Source organism: Erythrolamprus reginae, chromosome 4 (assembly GCF_031021105.1).
Source record: "Erythrolamprus reginae isolate rEryReg1 chromosome 4, rEryReg1.hap1, whole genome shotgun sequence".
In the NCBI taxonomy this organism is placed as follows: domain Eukaryota; kingdom Metazoa; phylum Chordata; class Lepidosauria; order Squamata; family Dipsadidae; genus Erythrolamprus; species Erythrolamprus reginae.
Window position 1 is genome coordinate 78070199 of NC_091953.1, and position 21442 is coordinate 78091640.

Here is a 21442-nt window from a genome sequence, read left to right on the forward strand (position 1 = left end):
CTGGAGGGAGGGGGAGAAGGAGGAAGAAGGGAAGGAAGGAAGAGGAAACAGAAAAAAGGAGGAGAAAGAGGAGAGAGGAGAGAAAGGCAGGATAGAAAGAAAGGGGAAGAGGAAGGAAAGGAAGAGGAGGAAAAGAGAAGAGTAGGGGGAATGGGGAGAGGAAGAAGGGAAGGGAGGAAGAGATTAGATTAGATTTATTGGATTTATATGCCGCCCCTCTCCACAGACTCGGGGTGGCTCACAACAATGGCAAAAAACAGTACATAGTAACAAATCTAATATTTAGAAATCTAAATTATAGTTTTAGATTAAAAAGTCGAAAAAAAGAAACCCCAATATATAAAAAACAAGCACACAATCAAATCATAAACAAAAACTACAAGGGCAAGGGGGAGATGTTTCAATTCCCCCATGCCTGACAGCAGAGGTGGGTTTTAAGGAGTTTACAAAAGGCAAGGAGGGTGGAGGCAATCCTAATCTTTGGGGGGAGCTGGTTCCAGAGGGTTGGAGCCACCACAGAGAAAGCTCTTCCCCTGGAGATATTCTGGTCCGATTCCATGATGGGCTTTATAGATCATAACCAACACTTTGAATTGTGACCGGAAACTGATCGGCAACCAATGCAGACTGCGGAATGTTGGTGTGACATGGGCATACCTAGGGAAGCCCATGATTGCTCTCGCAGTTGCATTCTGCATGATCTGAAGTTTCCGAACACACTTCAAAGGTAGCCCAATGTAGAGAGCATTACAGTAGTCGAGCCTCGAGGTGATGAGGGCATGAGTGACTGTGAGCAGTGACTCCCGGTCCAAATAGGGCCACAACTGGCGCACCAGGCAAACCTGGGCAAACGCCCCCCTCGCCACAGCTGAAAGAGGATCAAGGAGGATGCCCAAGTTGCAGACCCTCTCTGAGGGGGTCAATACTTCCCCCCCCAGGGTAATGGACGGACAGATGGAGTTGTCCTTGGGAGGCAAAACCCACAGCCACTCCATCTTATTAGGGTTGAGTTTGAGTCTGTTGACACCCGTCCAGGCCCCAACAGCCTCCGGGCACTGGCACATCACTTCCACTGCTTCACTGACTGCACATGGGGTGGAGATGTACAGCTGGGTATCATCAGCGTACTGATGATACCTCACCCCATGCCCTTAGATGATCTCCCACAGCAATTTCTTGTAGATATTAAATAGCAGGGGGCAGAGGACCGACCCCTGAGGCACCCCGCAAGGGAGAGGCCTCGAGGTCGTCCTCTGACCCCCCACTAAAACCGACTGTGACTGACCGGAGCGGTAGGAGGAGAACCACTGAAGAACAGTGCCTCCCACTCCCAACCCCTCCAGCCGGCGCAGAAGGATACCATGGTCGATGGTATTGAAAGCCACTGAGAGGTCAAGAAGCACCAGGACAGAGGATAACCCCTGTCCCGGGCCCGCCAGAGATCATCCATCAACACGACCAAAGCAGTTTCCGTGCTGTAACCAGGCCTGAAACCCAACTGCTGAGGACCTAGATAATCGGCTTCTTCCAAGGACCGCTGGAGTTGGAGCACCACCACCTTCTCAACAACCTTCCCCATAAAGGTAAGGTTGGAGACTGGACGATAGTGATTGAGTACGGCTGGGTCCAGGGAAGGCTTCTTGAGGAAGGGGCGCACAAGTGCCTCCTTGTACGGAGCCAGAAAGGACCCCCCCCCAAGAAGTGTTGATAATCTCCTGGACCCAGCTCCGCGTCACCTCCCTGCGTCCGAGATCAGCCAGGAAGGACACAGATCCAGCAAACAGGTGGCGGAACTCACAGCTCCAATGGCCTTGTCCACTTCATCAGGTGTCACCAGATCAAACTCTTCCCACACAGGTGGACAAGTACGGGCCCTAGTCACCTCGGCTGACTCATTGTCAGTCGACTCTGCTATCCAATCGGAGTCAAGGTGCGCCCAGATCCAAGCGACTTTATCAGCGAAAAATGTGTTAAAGTCTTCGGCACTACTCTGCAAGGGCTCCCCAACTCCACCCTGATTAAGAAGCGAGCGGGTCACCCTAAACAGAGCGGCCATGCGAGATTCTGCTGATGCGGATCTTGCCGCCTTGAGCGCCACTTTGTAAGTCTTAATAAAAGTTCTTACAAGTGGTCGATCAGATCCAGACTTACTCTTCTTCCATCGCTTCTCCAGACGTCTCTTCTGGCGTTTCAACTCAATGGAGCTCATGGGGTCTAGTGCCATGGAGAGGTCGCAAGGGCGCAATCCGGTCAAGAGCCTCCGCTGCAGCCTTGTTCCAGGCCTCAGCAAGAGACTCTGCCAAACTGTGGACAAGTGTATCTGGAATAACCCCAAGCGCCCTCTGAAAACACTCTGGATCCATCAGGCGTCTGGGGCGGAACCTCCTAATCGGTTCCGCCTCCCTGCGGGGAAGGATTGGAGCCAGGAAGTTAAGCCGCAGTAGAAAATGATCTGACCATGACAAAGGCAACACTTCTAAGCCCCTTAGTCTCAGATCATTACTCAGTTGCTCAGAGAGGAATACCATGTCGGGTGCGTGCCACCCCTCGTGAGTCGGATCCTGTACTACTTGAATCAGGTCCATGGCTGTCATGGTGTCCATGAATTCCTGTGCTAGTCCAGAGGTTCCACCGAGCGACGGTAGGTTAAAGTCCCCCAAGACAATAAGTCTGGGGAACCCCACCGCCGGCTACCTCCTCGAGCAGCACAGGCAGGGCTGTTGACACACAGCTGGGAGGCAGGTACATAAGTAACAAGCCCACCTGAACCCCTAAGTCCAACTTCACCAGGAGAGTCTCGCAACCCGCAATCTCTGGAGCAACGAGCCTACGCAGGCAAAGGCTCTCCCTGGCTATAATAGCCACTCCTCCCCCCCCTTCCCTGGGGTCGAGGTTGATGCCATATCTGAAACCCGGGCAAATTTCAGAGAGAGGAACTCCTCCCTCCGGGCCCAGCCAGGTTTCGGTCACACAAGCCAGGTCAGCCTCCTCATCCAGGATCAAACCCCGGATGAGCAGAGCTTTATTTACCACCGACCTGGCATTGAGTAGCAGCAGCCTGAGCCCAGGGCCAGAATTACACTCATCACCAGTACCTTGGGTTCAGCTCATGGAGCCGGAAGAAGGAATCGCTACTAAGCAGCGATCCCTCCTTCCCCTGGAACGGCTAGCTCCATGGCCCCCGCCAGATCTGCCTCTCCCAAGCAAGACCGGAATATTTTGACCCTCTGCCACCCAGAGATAGGTGCCCCCTCCCCTCCTGCCTCTCCAGCGTCAGGTGTTCCAAGAATTTCATTTAAATCGTATCCATTCATTTCATACATACTATGATCCCACCCACCCACCCCATTCCATTCACCATCCCCTCCCATCCACCCCCATTCATATTTCATTCCCGTAATTATAAAAATCCATTGCTAAAAAACCCTAATAATTAATTTAAAATAAATTAATTAAAAACACTAATAATATAGTCCCATTCACTCATAGCATCAATAATTCAACTCCTAAAATTAATTAAAAAACAGTAAACATATAACATATAACACATGGACAAAAATAGCATAGAAGTAATTAATTTGCTAATAGTTCTTAAAAGGGGGAAAAGCAAAAGCAAAGAGCAAAAAGCAGCAGCAAGAGGGCACCAAACTCCAAGTTGGTTAGGCTGGTTAGTTCTCAAAGTCATAAAAGTTCTAGAAACGTCGAATATCAGTATCTGAATCTCAGAGTATAAATACAGTTTGGTCTTTCTAGTGCTGGTCAAGATCGGTGACCAGTACTGTAAAAAGTCTGTCTCTTTACCTCGATTGTAAATGTTCCAAGTTCTTTCTCTATGGGGGCTCCAATTTTCATCAAATGCCCTGGTCGATCTCCAATAGTCCTCAGTCCCACTAGGTAACATCTCTATCTCCATTGCCCCTTCGTAGCTCCACATAGCCTACACAGCCGCAAATCGCTTCTTAGTAACCTCCACACGACACGATCTCGATGAGGAAGGAGAGGAGAAGGAAAGAGGAGGAAGGAGGAGGAAGAGGGGAGAAAGGCAGGATAAAAAAGGGGAAGGAGGAGAAGGAAGGGGGAGAGGGAGAAGAAGAAAAAGGAATGGGGAAGAGATGTAAGAGAAAAAGGAAAGGGAAGCAGCGGAAACTTCAATGGTCTCCTCCCTGCTGCAGATCCTGAGGCTTTGGTGGCACGACCCCCCCCCCATCTGTGGAGGAAGGCAAATCCCCCGCCGGGTGTCCCTCTCTGCTCAAGCCCCTCTTGTACATGGAAGGAAGCACCAATTTGCTGGATGGTGATTTAATATGACTCTTCACGATGAGTTAAATGCAGCAATAAACTCCATCCTTCCACCGTTTTTTTAAATTGTCTATCTTTGTTCAAAAGAACCCTTTGGAGTCTGCAAGGCCTCTATTCCCCTTTACCTCGAAGCCCAGAAGGAGAGGGCGCTTTTCTTTTTAGTCTTTTTGAAAGAAACACCTGGAATCTTCCTGATGGAAGAATTGAAATAAAACTGCCAGGCAGTGTTCCCTCTAATTTTTTTTTTGGGGGGGGGGCGGAAAAGTATAGTGTCTGAGCAGCAGTCCCTTCGGGACTGGGCGGCACAGAAATAAATAAATAAATAAATAAATAAATAAATAAACAAACAAACAAACAAACAAATAACCCACCATGTTTTGCCTCAGAGAATTTCAAAATAAAATACTGTACAGTGTGTCTATAACAGTGAGCTCTTAACAGGGCAACTCTATCAATATCAAAATGCCACTTAAATAGTTGAGCTAGTTTCAAAATAGATTTTGATTTTATTTCTCTCTTCCTTACTCCCATTCTTTTTCTTTCTCTTTTCCTTCCTCTCTTTTTTCTATCTGTTTCTCTCTCTTCCTCTCTCTCTCCTTCCCTCTCAACTCTTTCCCTCTCGGCTTCTGGGCAGGTTTGGAAAACTCTGAGTTGATGATGATTTTTAAGTGAGCGATTGCTCACTGCTCAGCTTAGAGGGAACTATGCTGCCAGGCGTTCCATCAAATCTCCCCTCGCCTTCTTTGAAGGAGGGGGGGGGGGTGGATGGGAGGAAAGACGGGAGAGCCGAGCAGAGAGGAGGCAGGGGGGCGTCATCTCTGCACCCAGGAAAAAAAACAGCGGGCCACCTTTGGAAGAAACAGCCGAGGCAAAGCTCTCGCCGGCGGACCCAGGCTATACGGGAGGCAGCTGGAGGCCACCCCACCCATGCCACCAACCTGTCTTGGCAGATTATTTTGAAAAAGCATGTTAAATGCTATAACTGGTCATTGATTAACCTAAATGCTGGACTGGCTTATTGAAATAATTGACTTTGTTTTGAAATAAATGGATAAATATCTGCAGAGAGGGGGAGTATTTAAATCTGAAAGAAGAGTGCCATCCGTTGACAACTGGAAGATAAATCACACTCCTATAATTGGACTTATTCTGAATTGGAAAGACTTTTCATTGTAGAATATTTAACAATATTTAATATTTAACATCAGATTAGGAGAAACAGCTGTGGAAACGAGTGGGCTTTTTCGTGAGGTTGCTGATGTTTCAAAGCATTAAAATTCGGATGGATGGTATAGATGAAAAAATGGAAAATGTTTTACAAAGAACTATAAATAAATATGAAATTGCCCTTCAAATTAACGAAGCAATAGAAAGACAAGATGGAAAAAAACCAGCAAGTTAAATATAAACATGGAAAAAATATGGATCAGAAAAATGAGCAAATTAAACAATGTTCATTGAAGACGACGACCAGACAAATGGCAAGCAAAAGAAGCTGAAAAAACAAAGGAATTGACCAAATAAAATTTTGAATTGACAAATTAGCTGATAAAGATTAAAAAAATAAAACAGAAAAATCAGCAAATGAACAGACAGGAAGATACTGTTGATGAGGAGATTGGGATATGACCAGATATATTGGAGAAGTGGCAATATAAAAATGTATTTGTGGGAGTGTCTGAATTAAAAAAGAAAGAGACTGAAAATAGAAAAAAAGACATATGGGAAAAGAGTTAAAAGAGGATAAGAACTAAAGCGCTAATGATGGCAAGAGATGATGGTTAAAAAGGGTTGCTTTCTAAATATTAAGGCAGCATGATATGGCAGCAAAAATCACTGGAGGTTTCTTGTATGGAAACGAGCTCAGGGAACTCTTTGCAAGCAGGACACCTTTTTCCCAATTGCTGGGAGAGGTTGGCTAAGGAAACCCTGGAGTGCTGCAAAATGAGTCTCACTAGGTCCCTGATTTGTCCTGGCTGTCCTGAGACAGGAATACCTGACCCAAGGTGGTGTCTATGATGGCCCCTAGATGAATCGGCCTGGTGAAGGGGAACAGGTAGCTCTTTTGGAAATTCACAATCTTGGAAGTTTCGGAGAGTCAGTTCGAGATCCCCTTGTGCCCTGATGAGGGAGGGCGTTTGGACCAAGATGTTGTCCAGGTAGCACTGCAGATTTGGGGGGAGGGAGAGAAACTCCAAGGATAGTCCGAATCGAACTGTGTTCAGCATCCAATTGTCAGTGGTCGTTAACTGGTCTACTAAGAGGTTCAGTCCGCCTCCTATGGGGGGAGGGGGGAGCTACTAAGTCATTTCTGCTTTCAAAACTAATGGGAGCCAGTGCCATGAAATGGCCGTTTGCAGAATTGACCTGCCTGTCAGGAAAAGAGGCTCTGTCCTGTTGGTGAGACTGCGGGTATGACCAATGTTGAGGAGGGTCCTTCTGAGAGTAACGAAAGGACTGCCTTATGAAGTAGGGAGTAAACCTCCTATCAGCTCTCCTGGTGGAAGATTAGAGGGCTTTATGCTTCTTCCTGTTTTCTATGAGGAGCAGGTTGAGGGATTCCCCAAAGAGCATCTGTCTGGAATAGGGGAAAGCAGCCAGACATCACTTTATTCTCAGGTCAGTGTTCTAATTGCGGAGCTACAGTAAATGCCTGGAGGTGACTGTGGATACTAAGGCCCAAGATGCGTACTTGATGGCATTAAGGGTCGCATCTGCCAAGAACTTACAAAGCTGGTAACTACAGGCCAGTTAGCTTGACATCAGTTATAGTTAAAATGATGGCGACTCTACTCAAAAAGAGGATAAATCAGCACCTAAAAAGCAATAACTTATTGGACCCAAACCACTATGGATTTACTAAGGGCAAATCATATCAGACTAATCTCATTGATTTCTTTAACTATGTCACATAGGTGTTGGATGAAGGTGGTGCCATGTATATTACCTATCTGGACTTCACCAAAGACTTTGATACTGTTACACATAAAGAGCTGATAGATAAGTTTATTTATTTTATTATTTTACTTATTTATTTATTGGATTTGTATGCCGCCCCTCTCCGTAGACTCGGGGCGGCTAAAAACAGTAATAAAAACAGCATATAACAATCCAATATTAAAACAGTTTAAACCCTTATTATAAAACCAAACATACATACAGACATAGCATGCATAAAATTGTAAAGGCCTAGGGGGGAAGAGTATCTCAGTTCCCCCATGCCTGGTGGCAGAGGTGGGTTTTAAGAAGCTTACGAAAGGCAAGGAGGGTGGGGGTAATTCTAATCTCTGGGGGAAGTTGGTTCCAGAGGGCCGAGGTCACCACAGAAAAGGCTCTTCCCCTGGGTCCCGCCAAGCGACATTGTTTAGTTGACGGGACCCGGAGAAGACCAACTGTGTGGGACCTAACTGGTCGCTGGGATTCGTGCAGCAGAAGGCGGTCCCTGAGATAATCTGGTCCGGTGCCATGAAGGGCTTTATAGGTCATAACCAAGACTTTGAATTGTGACCGGAAACTGATCAGCAACCAATGCAGACTGCGGAGTGTTGGTGTAACATGGGCATATTTGGGAAAGCCCATGATTGCTCTCGCAGCTGCATTCTGCACGACCTGAAGTTTCCGAACACTTTTCAAAGGTAGCCCCATGTAGAGAGCATTACAGTAGTCGAGCGTCGAGGTGATGAGGGCATGAGTGACTGTGAGCAGTGACACCCAGTCCAAATAGGGCCGCAACTGGTGCAGCAGGCGAACCTGGGCAAACGCCCCCCCTCACCACAGCTGAAAGATGTTACTGAACATTGGACTTAATCCTTGGATAGTTCAGTGGATTTGCAGCTGGCTAAAGCGTAGATATCAGAGGGTGGTTGTTAATAGCAAGCAAAAAAAAGCAAATTCTGAGCAGCGCCTAGTTACAAGCAGTATGCTACAAAGGTCTGTTCTCGGTCCTATCCTTTTTCATATGTTTGTGAGTGGCATAGGGGAAGGTTTGGTAGGGAAGGCTTGACTATTTTCCGATGGCTCTAAAGTGAGCAACAGGGTTGATATTCCTGGAGGTGTCTGTAATATGGCAAATGATTTAGCTTTAATAGATAAGTGGTCAAAGCAATGGAAACTGCAGTTTAATGTTTCCAAATGTAAAATAATGTACCTGGGGAAAAGGAATCCTAAATCTGAGTATTGTATTGGCAGTTCTGTGTTAGCAAAAACTTCAGAAATTGTGATATGAAGTGAAAGGCAGCAATTTTTTTTATTACCACACTGTGGGCGTGGCTTGCTGGTCATATGACTGGGCGGGAGTGACTTAATAGTCATGTGACTGAGTGGGCATTGCTAACTTGATGTCAGTTATGCACTCAGTCACATGACCCATTTTCTTTTTTTCTTTTTTTTAATAATTTTTTATTCACAAATAGAAAAACAATACAATTCAAAAAGAATAATAAACGACTATTGCAAACATATAAAGATGGACAGAGAAAAAAAGAAAGAAAAGATAGAACAAGAAAAATAGAAAAAGAAAGGAGAATGGTTACATTGTACATCATTTCCATTTTGTTTGCATTCCTGATGAATCAAAAAGCAAACTCTATATATCTCCTTGTTGCTTTATCTAATCCATATATCAATTGTTTACATTTTATTGTGTTATTTATAGTTATCAATTATATCCATATATTATTTACTTGTTTATTAGTTATTTCTTCTGGTTTCAAGCCATTCATACAGATTTTCCCAAATTGTGTAAAAGTCTTTCTCTTGTTTATTTTGTAGTTCAAAAGTGAGCATGGACATTTCAGCGCAATCCATAAGTTTCTTTATAATCATATTATCTGTTGGGAGGTTATTATCTTTCCACATTTGTGCATAGGCTAATCTCGCTGCAGTTATTATATGGATGATCAGGTAGTATTTTGATTTAACGTATTGTCCTCTAACAAGCCCTAGAAGATAGGTCTCTGGTTTTAATTCTAAAAAGAGAGAGGAGCCAGCCGCTTCTTCCTTTTTGTACAACCGGCCGCAGGCTTTTTGCGCGTTAGGCAAATGCGTGGGAGGGGATGGGGAAGCGTGGCTTTGGGGATCCGGATGGAAGAGAGGGTGATACTGACACCCCTTCCATGAATGCACACACAAAAATACACAAACACAGGATATAATGTTTAAAATGAAAAAAATTTTTAAAGATGGCAGTCCCACAACCCAGAAGTGACTGCCGCCAGTCAGCTGGAGCTGCGTGCGCAACTCCATTTCTGCCGGTGGAACAGCATTCCATCCCGTCCCAGCTGCCCATCCCTGGTGATATGGAATGACATTAGAAATAAAGACAGGAAATGGACACTAAATAACCATTACAGGAAGATGAATACATAAAGGAAACTACAAAGCAAATAAAACAATTTTTAGAAGAAAACCAAAAACAACCCACATCATTGCAGAATTTATGTGACACTTTAAAAACTTACATTAAAAGGTAGTACTATAGCATATACAATTAGGAAAAATAAAATAAAGAGACAGAACTATAACAAATTAATAGACAATATAACATAAATGGAAACTAAACTTCAAAAAACCTCCGGAAATGGAAAAATTATATGAAACTTTCATTAGCTATAAACATGAATTAAATTAGATCAACGAGAGAATTATCAGAATATTAAATTAGCAAAACAAAACTTCTTCAAAAATGCCAACAAACCAGGCAGATGGCTGGCATATAAAATCAAAAAAGGAAAAGAAAATAGGACAATATATCAATTAAAATATGAGAAAGGAGACTTACATCACAATGAAAATGACTTTCAAATATAGCAATGGAGTATTATGAGAAACTTTATAAACAAAAAAAAATTGACCCTGACAGGATAGAAAGCTACGTAATAGAAGGGAATATGCCGGAAATAAAAGAAGACAGAACAATACTGAACAAGGAAGTTGCACTTATAAAATTACAAAAAGCGGTTAGAAACCAGAAAAATAATAAATCTCCAGGACCAGATGGATATCTAGGAAAATTTTATAAACATTTCAGGGACACACTAGAACGTTTACAATTAATTTTTATAATGAAGCTCTATCAGAAACCAAAATACCAGAAATGAGCTGGGGTGGCGCAGCAGGTAGAGTGCTGTACTGCAGGCCACTGAAGCTGACTTGTAGATCTGAAGGTCAGCGGTTCAAATCTCATCACCGGCTCAAGGTTGACTCAGCCTTCCATCCTTCCGAGGTGGGTAAAATGAGGACCCGGATTGTGGGGGCAATAACCTAGCACTGTTAAAAAAAAGTGCTATTGCTAACATGTTGTAAGCCACCCTGAATCTAAGGAGAAGGGCGGCATAAAAATTGAATAAATAAATAAATATCCATGATTTTGAAAGAAGGTGCCAATGCAACCCAAATTGATGACTATAGATCAATTTCGTTGTTAAATGCCAATTATAAAATATTTATGACAATCATTGCAGAAGGACTTTAAAAAATTTTAAACAAAATTATTCACACAGACCAGAATGGATTTTTACCAATGCGGCAAATTAGGCATAATACAGGACTGCTTTAAACATTATTAAATACTATGAAGCGCATCCAGGAAGACAGGCAGCACTGATCTTTCTGGATGTGCAGAAGGCATTTGACAACGTAAATTGGCTATATATGATAAAATTAATACAAAAAATGAAATTTGGCAAAAAATTTGAATACTTAATAGAAAAAATATATATCTTCCAGAAAGCCAGGGTAATGATTAATAGTGAATTGACTAAAACATTCAAAATAAGAAAGGGTGTCAAACAGGGTTGTCCATTGTCACCTCTGCTCTTCGTCTTAACTATAGAAATACTGTACTATTAAGTAAAATTCAGAATGATAAGAATATTAAAGGAACAAAAGTAAAGAATGAAGAATATAAGATACAGTGGTACCTCAAGATACGAATCCCTCATCTTACGAACAACTCGTGATACGAACCCGGGATTCAGAAAAATTTTGCCTCTTCTTACGAACTTTTTTCGAGTTACGAACCGGCATTTGGAGACTGCTGGGAAGCCGCGCGGCTGTTTTAAAAGGTGACAGTCGGGCGGCGGGGCTTCCCAGAAGCCTCCCGAACGCCGGTTCGTAACTCGAACAAAGTTCGTAAGAAGAGGCAAAATTTTGCTGAACCCCGGGTTCAGTTCGGGGGGGTGCTGGGAAGCCCCCCAGGCCGGCTGCGACCTTTTAAAACACCCGCGCCGCTTCGCAGCTGTCTCCTGAAGCCGAACGCTAAAGCCGAACTTCCACGTTCGGCTTCGGGAGACAGCTGCGAAGCGGCGCGGCTCTTTTAAAAGGTCGCAGCCGGCCTGGGGGGGCTTGCCAGCACCCCCCCGAGCCCCGGGTTCGGGGGGGTGCTGGGAAGCCCCCCAGGCCGGCTGTCACCTTTTAAAACAGCCGTGCGGCTTCCCAGCAGTCGCCGAAAGCCGTTTTTTTGCGGGGGGTTTTTTGGTTGCACGGATTAATTGACTTTACATTGTTTCCTATGGGAAACAATGTTTCGTCTTACGAGCCTTTCATCTTACGAACCTCCTCCTTGCACCAATTAAGTTCGTATCATGAGGTATTACTGTACAAGCCTTTGCGGATGACCTGGCATTCTTTATAGAAGATCCTTTAGAATCAGGACCATTGTTGTTAACAAAGATAGTGTCAGTGCTCCAAATAGCACCTGAGAAATAAATCAAGTCCCAGTCCAATTTTCTCAATCAGAGCTTGATTTATTAACAGAACCAGGTTGGTTACGCCATAGCCATTCCAATTCTGAATACTTCCCAGAATCCCACCTAGGTTAAGGTTCATCTTACATTCCCACACCCACAAGTTCATCACGAGAGCCAGTCCGTGTACAGGGGTTTATCAACTTCCTCTTCTCTTCAGTTGAGGCAGAACAAAAGGTGACCTTGGCTAGGAGAAAGGAATCTTTGGTTGTGTCTAGAAATTTTCCCACTACCCCTGCCAACCCCCCTTATGCTGTATTACTGTGGCAGGCCGAAATCTCTAACTCCACATGATGGCTTCGGCCTGACAGATAGAAGATTATGGAAAAACCCCAGGGCTAAAAATTAATAAGCAAAAAACAAAATTCTTGACCAAAAACATGACAATAAAACAAATAGAAGAATTAGAAATTAAATTAGGTGTTCAAAGCAGAAAGAAAATTAAATATTTGGGAATTATGTTAACCAATAGATGTTCATCTATTAAGGAAGATAATTATATAAAATTGGTAAACCAAATTAAAATGGATTTAGAAAAATGGGGGGAAATGCAACTGTCACTGGTAGGCAGAATATCAATTATAAAGATGAACATACTTCCAAAACTACTTTACTTCTTTCAAACTATCCCCATTAAATTTAACCCAAATCTTTTTACAGATCTGAATAAAACGATATCTAAATATATTTGGCAGGGGAAAAAACGAGAATTAAATTATCTGATATGCAAAACGACAAGAGCAGAGGTGGCTTCGGGCTCCCCGACTGGAAAACTTACTACAGGGCAGCTTCCCTAATATGGATAAGAGAATGGATAAACCTTGATAATAAACGTATATAGCAACTGGAAGGACATGACCTTGAGAGAGGCTAGCACGCCTACCTATGGGATACTGAAAATAAAACACAAAAATATTTTAAAAGGCATCTGATTAGAAACTCACTATTTAAAAAATGGAAAGAAATCAAACAAAAATATTACTTGGAAATACCAAATTGGCTGTCAACAACGGAGGCATTAATTTATCCCAACCCAATTGATAAGACCAAGGTAATTAAATACAACGAAATTTTGGACCCATCTGGCAAATTAAAAAGCAGAGAAGATTTGGTTAAACAAAACATTAATATAGACTGATGGATTTATTTGCAAATTCAATAGAGATATAAAAAAGATATGGAGGGACCTGAAATTGATATTCAAATGCAACAATTAGACAAAATACTTATGGGCCCAGAAGGGGAAATGATTTCAAAAATTTACAAATATATGATTGAATATGATAAAGAGGAGAAAATTGTCAAGGAACAATGATGGCTTGGGCCTAACATAATGTTGGACATAACATAACTCTGAAAGACTGGGAGCAAATTTGGAAAAGGAATATAAAATTAACTAAATCAACAGCATATAAAGAAAATCAGTATAAAATGCTCTATCGGTGGCATAGATTAGCAAAAATATATCCAAATTGTAATTCGGTATGCTGGAAATGTAAAAAAGAGCAGGGCACCTTCTTTCATGCATGATGGACATGTCCCGAAGCAAAAAAATACTGGAAAAAATTGCATAATTGGTTACAGGAAATGATAGCAACTAATATTAAATTTACCACGAAATTATTTTTATTAGAAATCATAAAAAAACCCTTAATATTTCATAGTGTGACAGCAGCAAGAATTGTGTATGCACAAAGATGGAACGATTCAAAAATACCAGAGGATAGAGAAATAATTAAGAAAATACAGTATATGATTGTGCAGAAATGGATCAGCTAACTATGGCAATAAATGATTTAAAAAATTGGACTATTATAACATCTGGACAGTGTGGTACAAATGAAAAGGAAAACAGACTTATAATAAAAGTGTGTATGATATTAGAATATAGGTATAGATATATAAGAAGATAAGAAGAAAATAATCGGATGTTAACTTACTAGAAAAATAGCTGAATTTGTATTTGTGTTGATGTTTCTTTAAATGTTGTGTTTCTGTTTCTTTTTTAATGTATAAAATTAAATAAAAAAAATTTTTTTTAAAAAACCTCAGAAGAGGATTTAGGGGTAGTGATTTCTGACAGTCTCAAAATGGGTGAACAGTGCAGTCAGGCGGTAGGGAAAACAAGTAGAATGCTTGGCTGCATAGCTAGAGGTATAACAAGCAGGAAAAGGGAGATTGTGGTCCCGCTGTATAGAGCACTGGTGAGACCACATTTGGAATACTGTGTTCAGTTCTGGAGACCTCGCCTACAAAAAGATATTAATAAAATAGAACGGGTCCAAGACAGGCTACAAAAATGGTGGAAGGTCTTAAGCATAAAACTTATCAGGACAGAAGGGAAAGGGGGGACATGATCGAAACATTTAAATATGTTAATAAGGTTCAGGAGGGAAGTGTTTTTAATAGGAAAGTGAACACTAGAACAAGGGGACACAATTTGAGGTTAGTTGGGGGAAATATCAGAAGCAACGTGAGAAAATATTATTTTACTGAAAGAGTAGTAGATGCTTGGAACAAACTTCCAGCAGATATGGTTGGTAAATCCACAGGAACTGGATTTAAACATACCTAGGATAAACATATATCGATCCTAAGATAAAATACGGGAAATAGTATAAGGACAGACTAGATGGACCATGAGGTCTTTTTCTGCCGTCAATCTTCTATGTTTCTAAGAACTGAGTGGCAGCGATAATCTTATTAAGGTCTTGATTCAAATGACTATCCTGAGGGGAGAGTCTGCCCCACCTTTCCTGGAGCCACAGGACAGCTGACTGGTTAAAAAAGGAAGTCTTTAAGAAACACCATGGAAAAATACTTAACAGGGATGAAAAGAAAGGAGGAGAGAGAGCGCTTGGCTTCACTGTGACTACAGTGGAAGACAAGGAAAGACAAGTATGTTTACTGTGTCTAAAAATGTTGCCAGCGGACAGCACGAAGCCAAATAGATCAAGGTGTCATTTTAACACATTACACTCCAATCACACTGATAAGCCACTTGAGTTTCTTCAGTGAAAACGTGCCAAATATTGAAAGATAAACGTATGTGTCTGTCAAAGTAAGATAATAGAAGCAAAAGAAAGAAATTAAAAGATTATGAGAATGAAAAATTTGAGTATTATTATGTCTCAGCTATGAACTGCGGAAGGAAGCTAGCAGCCGACACCCTTCCCCCCACAGCCCTATCATGTTTGCCTGCCTTCCACATGGCCTTCTCAAGCAGTCCCCCCATGCCCGACTGCCTTCCGAGCCAGCCTGGCCAGCAGGTGGGTAGCCGGTCCTTGAGGGAAATACCGTTGCTGCGCTGGGGCCGAGAGGGGCAGTGGCGGTGCTTTGGGAGGGTGGACAGATGTCCCGGGGCTGAACATGTGGTGTCCATGTGCAGCCCCAGAACATCCATTCTCCTGCCACTCGTGACAAAAAATGGCTGGGAGGGGACGGGACGGATGAGGCACCACTTGATGTGAGTGGTCAAGTTGGCCACACCCATCTAGTCACATGATCCCACCAGCCATGCCCACAGAACCAGTAGGGAAAAAATGAATTTCACCATTGTTCTGCACATTATATCAAAATACTAAAAACAATGTACTATTCACGTAAGTCAAAAAGGTTGAAATTAGTTGAAATCAGGCTGCTCACTTTGAAACCACAAATAAAGAATTCAAATACCATGTTTCCCCAAAAATAAGACTCTGTCTTATGTTTTTTTGAACCCTGAAATAAACGCTTGCAATGCACTTAAAAAGGGGTTCAAATCTCATCACCAGATCAAAGTTGACTCAGCATTCCATCCTTCCGAGGTGGGTAAAATGAGGACCCGGATTGTGGGGGCAATATGCTGGTTCTGTTAAAAAGTGCTATTGCTAACACGTTGTAAGCCGCCCTGAGTCTAAGGAGAAGGGCGGCATAAAAAATGGAATGAATGAATATTATTAGGGGATGCCTTATTTTGGGGAAAGCAAGGTAATCCTTCAAATAAAAATTGACATGAAAACCAATCCATTTTTGTTTCTTCTGAATTCTGTTCTCTTCTACTCCAATTTCCTTTGATTTACAAATTTCCTCAAATGAACTGCTACACTGCAACCCAAGTACTGTAGGGACAGAACACAAATACAATATTCCATACGCTAAATCACCAAACTTGTATATAAGATTCCTGATTGAAGACTCTTGCTTAACTATCACAATATTGAAAATACAAATAGCACTGAACTGTAATCCAGACTTTGCAGAGCTGAGTAAAAATTGATTGCCTACTTTGAACAGTGTAGAACTGAACTTGAAAAAACCTGTTGAACACCAGAAGGAAAAAAGATTTAGGAAACTGAAATTCAATAACGAACAGGCCTTTGAAATAATTTGAAGATGCACAGTACTGGCTGAGTAAAGCAATATTTGCTTTTACTTCCAGTTCACTCTCTGGACAAGAGACCTATGAAGCACATTGAAGTTTTGCATGTATAAAGGCTGAGACCTTTCCATACTCTTTGTAGCAGAGAAAAATACCATTTGTTGAGATTGTTTTCCTGCATCAGGTTTCAAACTACCTTCTAAATTCCCAAATTAACATTCTACTTGCTCAATTATGTCTTAGACCAGTGATGGCAAACCTATGGCAAGGCTTCCACAGGTGGCACACAGAGCCATATCTGCTGGTACGTGAGCTGTTGCCCTAGCTCAGCTCCAACGTGCATGCGTGTGCCATACAGCTTAATTTTTAACTCATGCAGGAGCTCTGGGGGGGGGGTGTTTTCGACTTCCAGAGAGCCTTCAGGGAGATGTGGGAGGGCATTTTTACCCTCCACTGGCTCCAGGGAAGCCTTTGGAGCCTTGGGTGGGGCAAAACATGAGCCTACTGGGCCCACCAGAAGTTGGGCAAGAGGCATTTTCCGGCCTCCAGATGGCCTGGGGTGGAACTGTTTTCACCCCCGCAGGCATTGAATTATTGGTATGGGCACTTGAACATGTATGGAAGCGCACGCTCTTTTGGCACCTAAGGAAAAAAAGGTTTTCCATCATTGTCTTAAACCCTACCCAAGCTAGATGACATTGCTCCACTGCCTTGTCTCCAATCCCTACCTAGCATTGATGACGTCACAAACAGTAGAGTGAGAGTATCCTGAAGCTGAAACAAAACATCAGACTGAAACAAAAATTCTTAGGTGGACGGAGAGATTATGACAAAACGTACGCGGCACTGCCGTTTGTTCACTCACCGAAATCAAGGAACTGCTTAATAGAGAGCGGCGACGGGGAAAACCGAGAGTAGTATTCGATTTGTTTGGGAATGGGGCTTTTTAGAAGCGCTCCACATAGCCGCATGGTTTCTTACTGGAGTTGAGGAAGCGCGTTAGGTTTGTCTATATGCCAGGCCGTCACCACAACGGACGTCGACAAGGCCTCGGTCGAACCGGCCAAGCAACCGTCTGGCGACGCGCGCGGAGGCTCACGCACACATAAACAGCGTGAGGAGAGGGCGGGAAGACGCTCGCAACTCTAACGCCGGCTTTTTAGCTCCCCACGGCCAGTCGAACACACTGATGAGGCATCAGCAACAGTTATTGTTGTCGTTGCCGCTCCACTTTCCGTGCCTCGTCGTAACCTAGAAGAGAAAGCGAGAGGTCGTATTATGACTCCCCTCCCTCCTCCCATCTCTAGCTGCTCAGCCCGCCTCCTCGTCGCCGGCTATTTAAGAAATGCCCGCCCATCATGCACACCCAGTCTTCTGACTGGATAAATAAAAAGCCAACATCCTCCGCCCTCTTGCTTTTCTGAATGCCCACCCATCTATTTAAGCACTGCCTATTATCACCCACGACACCCTAAAGAAAGCGCAAGCGCAAATTAGTGTACTGGGCCTCTAGCTGGATTTGAAGATAAAGATTAGATATTCATATGCTCAGAACTGACATGCAAATGAACCCATGTTCTTTTGATTCTTAATTGAAACTCTTCTCCCGTTTTCTCTGTTATCAGAAGCCTCTCCTTGGGAAACAAGAGGTACTAAGTTCGACTGTATCCTTAGAAGAAAAATAATGTACAAGTTAATTGTGAAGTCCATTGAAATATCTTTGAAACGCAAATTAGTAATTTTTATTACCTAAATAAGCAGTGATAATAACCGCAAATATAAAATATAAAAATATAATGTAAGTCGATGTGCAAGTGCTAGCTATTTTAATACCTAAGAATCAGGAAAGGAGAATTTTAGCAACTGTAACAGAAGTAGGCGCTAGTGCAGTGTCTAGGATTACCATATTTGTACTCCAGAAATCCAGAAGACAATTAGATGGTATAGATTTCTATATCTCATTACTTATTACTACTTGATCACTAGGTTGACAGTCATCTACCAAAAAGAATGGTTTAGTTCAACCAATTGGCAAACTTTCAGGTTAAGCAATTCAAAATTGTAATTAATATTAATTTGCCTGTGTGAGACTAATAATATAGCAATAGCATTTAGACTTATATATTGCTTCATAGTGCTTTTACAGCCCTCTCTAAGAGGTTTACAGAATCAGCATATTGCTCCCAACAATCTGGGTCCTCATTTTACCCACCTCCAAAAGATGGAAAGCTGAGTTAATCTTGAGCTGGTGGTGAGATTTGAACTGCTGAACTACAGCTAGCAGTTAGCTGAAGTAGCCTACAATGCTGCAAACTAACCACTGTGCCCCCCAGATTATAAAATCTCATTTTGAAGTACATTTTATTCCAATTCCTGTATTCTAGGAAATCACTAGACATGAATATAAAAACTTTAAAAAGAGTACATCAATAGTAGAGTAAAAAAAGGTATTTTTGTGTCATATGCTTAATATTAGGCATAGAAACAGACAAAAAAACCTTTCTCAGCAATAATACATGGACAGCATCAACAACAATGCAATAAATATAAATGGAAATCAATGTATAATTTATCTGAACAATTTGTTTGACAATATCTATATACTCTTGTATCTTCAACCATTAACTGGGCGAAACAGTGCATCATATGCAACAGTTTTTCAACTTAGATACCCCAAACAAGGCACTATACTGAATATGTTCAGAATCCAGGACTCCTGCCTTCTGTGGTACTGAAAATTGGCAAATTTTATAACAATTATTTTATTAAAAATTGTATTAAAATTATTAGCCATTTTATGACATAATAGTAAAATGTCACAAAACATTTCCTTATGTGTGGTGGCTGTGCAATGCAGTTCAACATGAGCTACTTTCAAGGCAGATATATCTCTGAATATCTCCCTGAATTTTAAAGAACTTTTCAAGTAAATTAGAAGCTCTGCATTGCTGAAGGCATTGAGGAAATCTGGTAAAGAGAATAACACTGAAACAATGGCTCATAGGTTGTCTGGTTTACTATTAAAATATGTATTGTTAAAACAACATGACCTTGATGAATATTGGCGAAGATATATGTCCCAGGATAATGTTGAAGGATCAAATTTGGGTCAGTCACCAGGACCAGAGGTTTTGTCTTCCAAGATTTCATACTCATGCTAGAGCCCTTCTTTGGGGAACATCTCTCTAGCAAAGTGTGCGCTGTTCTCCATCCTGAGTGGAGCCAGCATTCAGGATGGGTTGTTGTCGTCCATTCAGAGAAAGAACCGAGTCTCTCTATATTATTTTTTTTGATTGCCGGAATCCACCTGCTGTGACCCAGTTTTTGACTTGGTCCTGCAGCACGACAGACATGGCAAACAACCTCCCGTCCTGAAAACTGATCTCCACTCAGCAACTCTGCAATTCACTCCTGTGTTCTCATATTACATTGGAGAAACTGAAGAAGTGAGAGTTTTGCCTCTGGCTGCTCAGGCAATCATCTCGGCTGTGCACTGCAGCAGAGAGCCATCTAGCCTTCTGTGGCTCGTCTGATTTTTCCTCGGCATTGGCACAGCATGGCAGGAAAGAAGAACTTCAGCTCTGTTCTTCAGAACTTCAGCGGTGTTCAGAGTCTCTCCCCCCCCCCCACTTCAGAGGCATTGGGAGGGTTACTAGACTGTAAGAGATTCCCCTTCCTTGCACCAATGATAAATTCCAGTGTTTTTTGACCACCAGGGCTCACTACACACTAGTTGCTTTCCCCGCCACTCAGGAAGCCTAATGCTAGAGCTAATAGCTGTGTATATCTGGCTGCCATTTTTGAGCCTCTTTTGCCAGTAAGGATAATTTTCTGCTTTTTGGAGCCCGATTTCCTTGGAGGTTGCTTGTGAGGGCTTAGGCTGCTTAATCTACTGCCTCTGTAAAATCCATTTGAGCTTGCTCAGGTGGGCAAGGGTCGCCTGAAGTCAAAGTCCATGAGGTCAGAGCGGCCATTTTCTGGGAAATGGAAATTTGGAGGCCATTTTATTTTGGGGCCTGTATCCAACAAAATCCAGGAAAAGTCAAGTGACAAAATCTACAAAAATTCCAATCACTCGTCTAATGAGAAAGATCAGTCCTCTTTCTTAGGACATCTCTCCACCAGGTCCCATCGTTCTCAGGCTTCTTCCAAAGCCACTGAAAGAGCTGAAAATCATAGGGGCAAAGCCTTGCAGAAAATTTACAATAAATCAGCAAGGGCAGCCTCTAATAAGGACAGGCCCTACTCCCCCAGCAGACAGATGGCTCAGCTAAGGATCCCCTGCCCTGGATGCCCCTGATTTACCCAGGCCAAACCCAGAGCTTGTGGGATCCTGCAGGCCTTACTCCAGCCTAGGGGACAGTTCCCAAAGTTCAGACTCAGACTGAATCTGCTACTGTCCCTCTGACTTCTGAACAACCTCAGAATGCAGGCCCTCGGGCAGCCCTTGACCAGGCTAAATTGCAACTTTTCATTGCCACATCAGTCCAACAGGGATTCACCACCAGTCTGCAGTCCTTATCTGGCATTCTTCCCGGAGGGCCCGACCAGAATCGGAATTGGACCGTCTTCAGAATCTTGACCAGCAGTCCTTCCTTGTCCAAACATGTGATCAGTTAGCCCTGAAGTGCTGGATTGGAACTCTTGGAGGACGAAGGTATGGCACCAAATAGGCCCAGTTCCTCAGGTCTGTCCCCCACTAATCTGTTCAAGTCTTTCTTATTCAAGGCTTGATAAGTGGCAGAACTGGAAATCCCATTAACTGATTCCACCACACCTATGAGAGGCCAATCAGATCCCTTGTTCTCAGAGATCACCCCTGAAATGGATGTCATTCCAGCTTCTCAACTCTTCCTGGACACTGTTCAGAGGCAGTGGTCCTCTCCAGCTTTGGGGCCCTCTACTTCTTCCTAAGATAGGTTCTTTAATGTGGCTTCAAATTTGTCTGACATTCTCGCTATTCCTGCAGTTGATGCTCCATTTCGGACTTTACATTCTCCAACCACCATGCCAGGGGAGGCAGAAAAATTGCTGAAAC

At 42.8% G+C, this 21442-nt stretch overlaps 1 protein-coding gene across 2 annotated transcripts in view; it reads right to left on the reverse strand.

The window, feature by feature from the left end:
* Positions 1 to 17773, reverse strand: part of PDK3 (pyruvate dehydrogenase kinase 3) — a 238026-nt gene extending 220253 nt beyond the window's left edge. Inside the window, exon 1 of one of the 2 annotated variants that reach the window (XM_070750692.1) lies at positions 17270 to 17773. In XM_070750692.1, the coding sequence (XP_070606793.1) occupies positions 17270 to 17375 (106 nt within the window). In that variant the 5' untranslated portion in view covers positions 17376 to 17773. The remainder of the gene's footprint in view (positions 1 to 17269) is intronic. The other variant, XM_070750693.1, reaches the window with a different exon arrangement.
* Positions 17774 to 21442: the final 3669 nt, after the last annotated feature.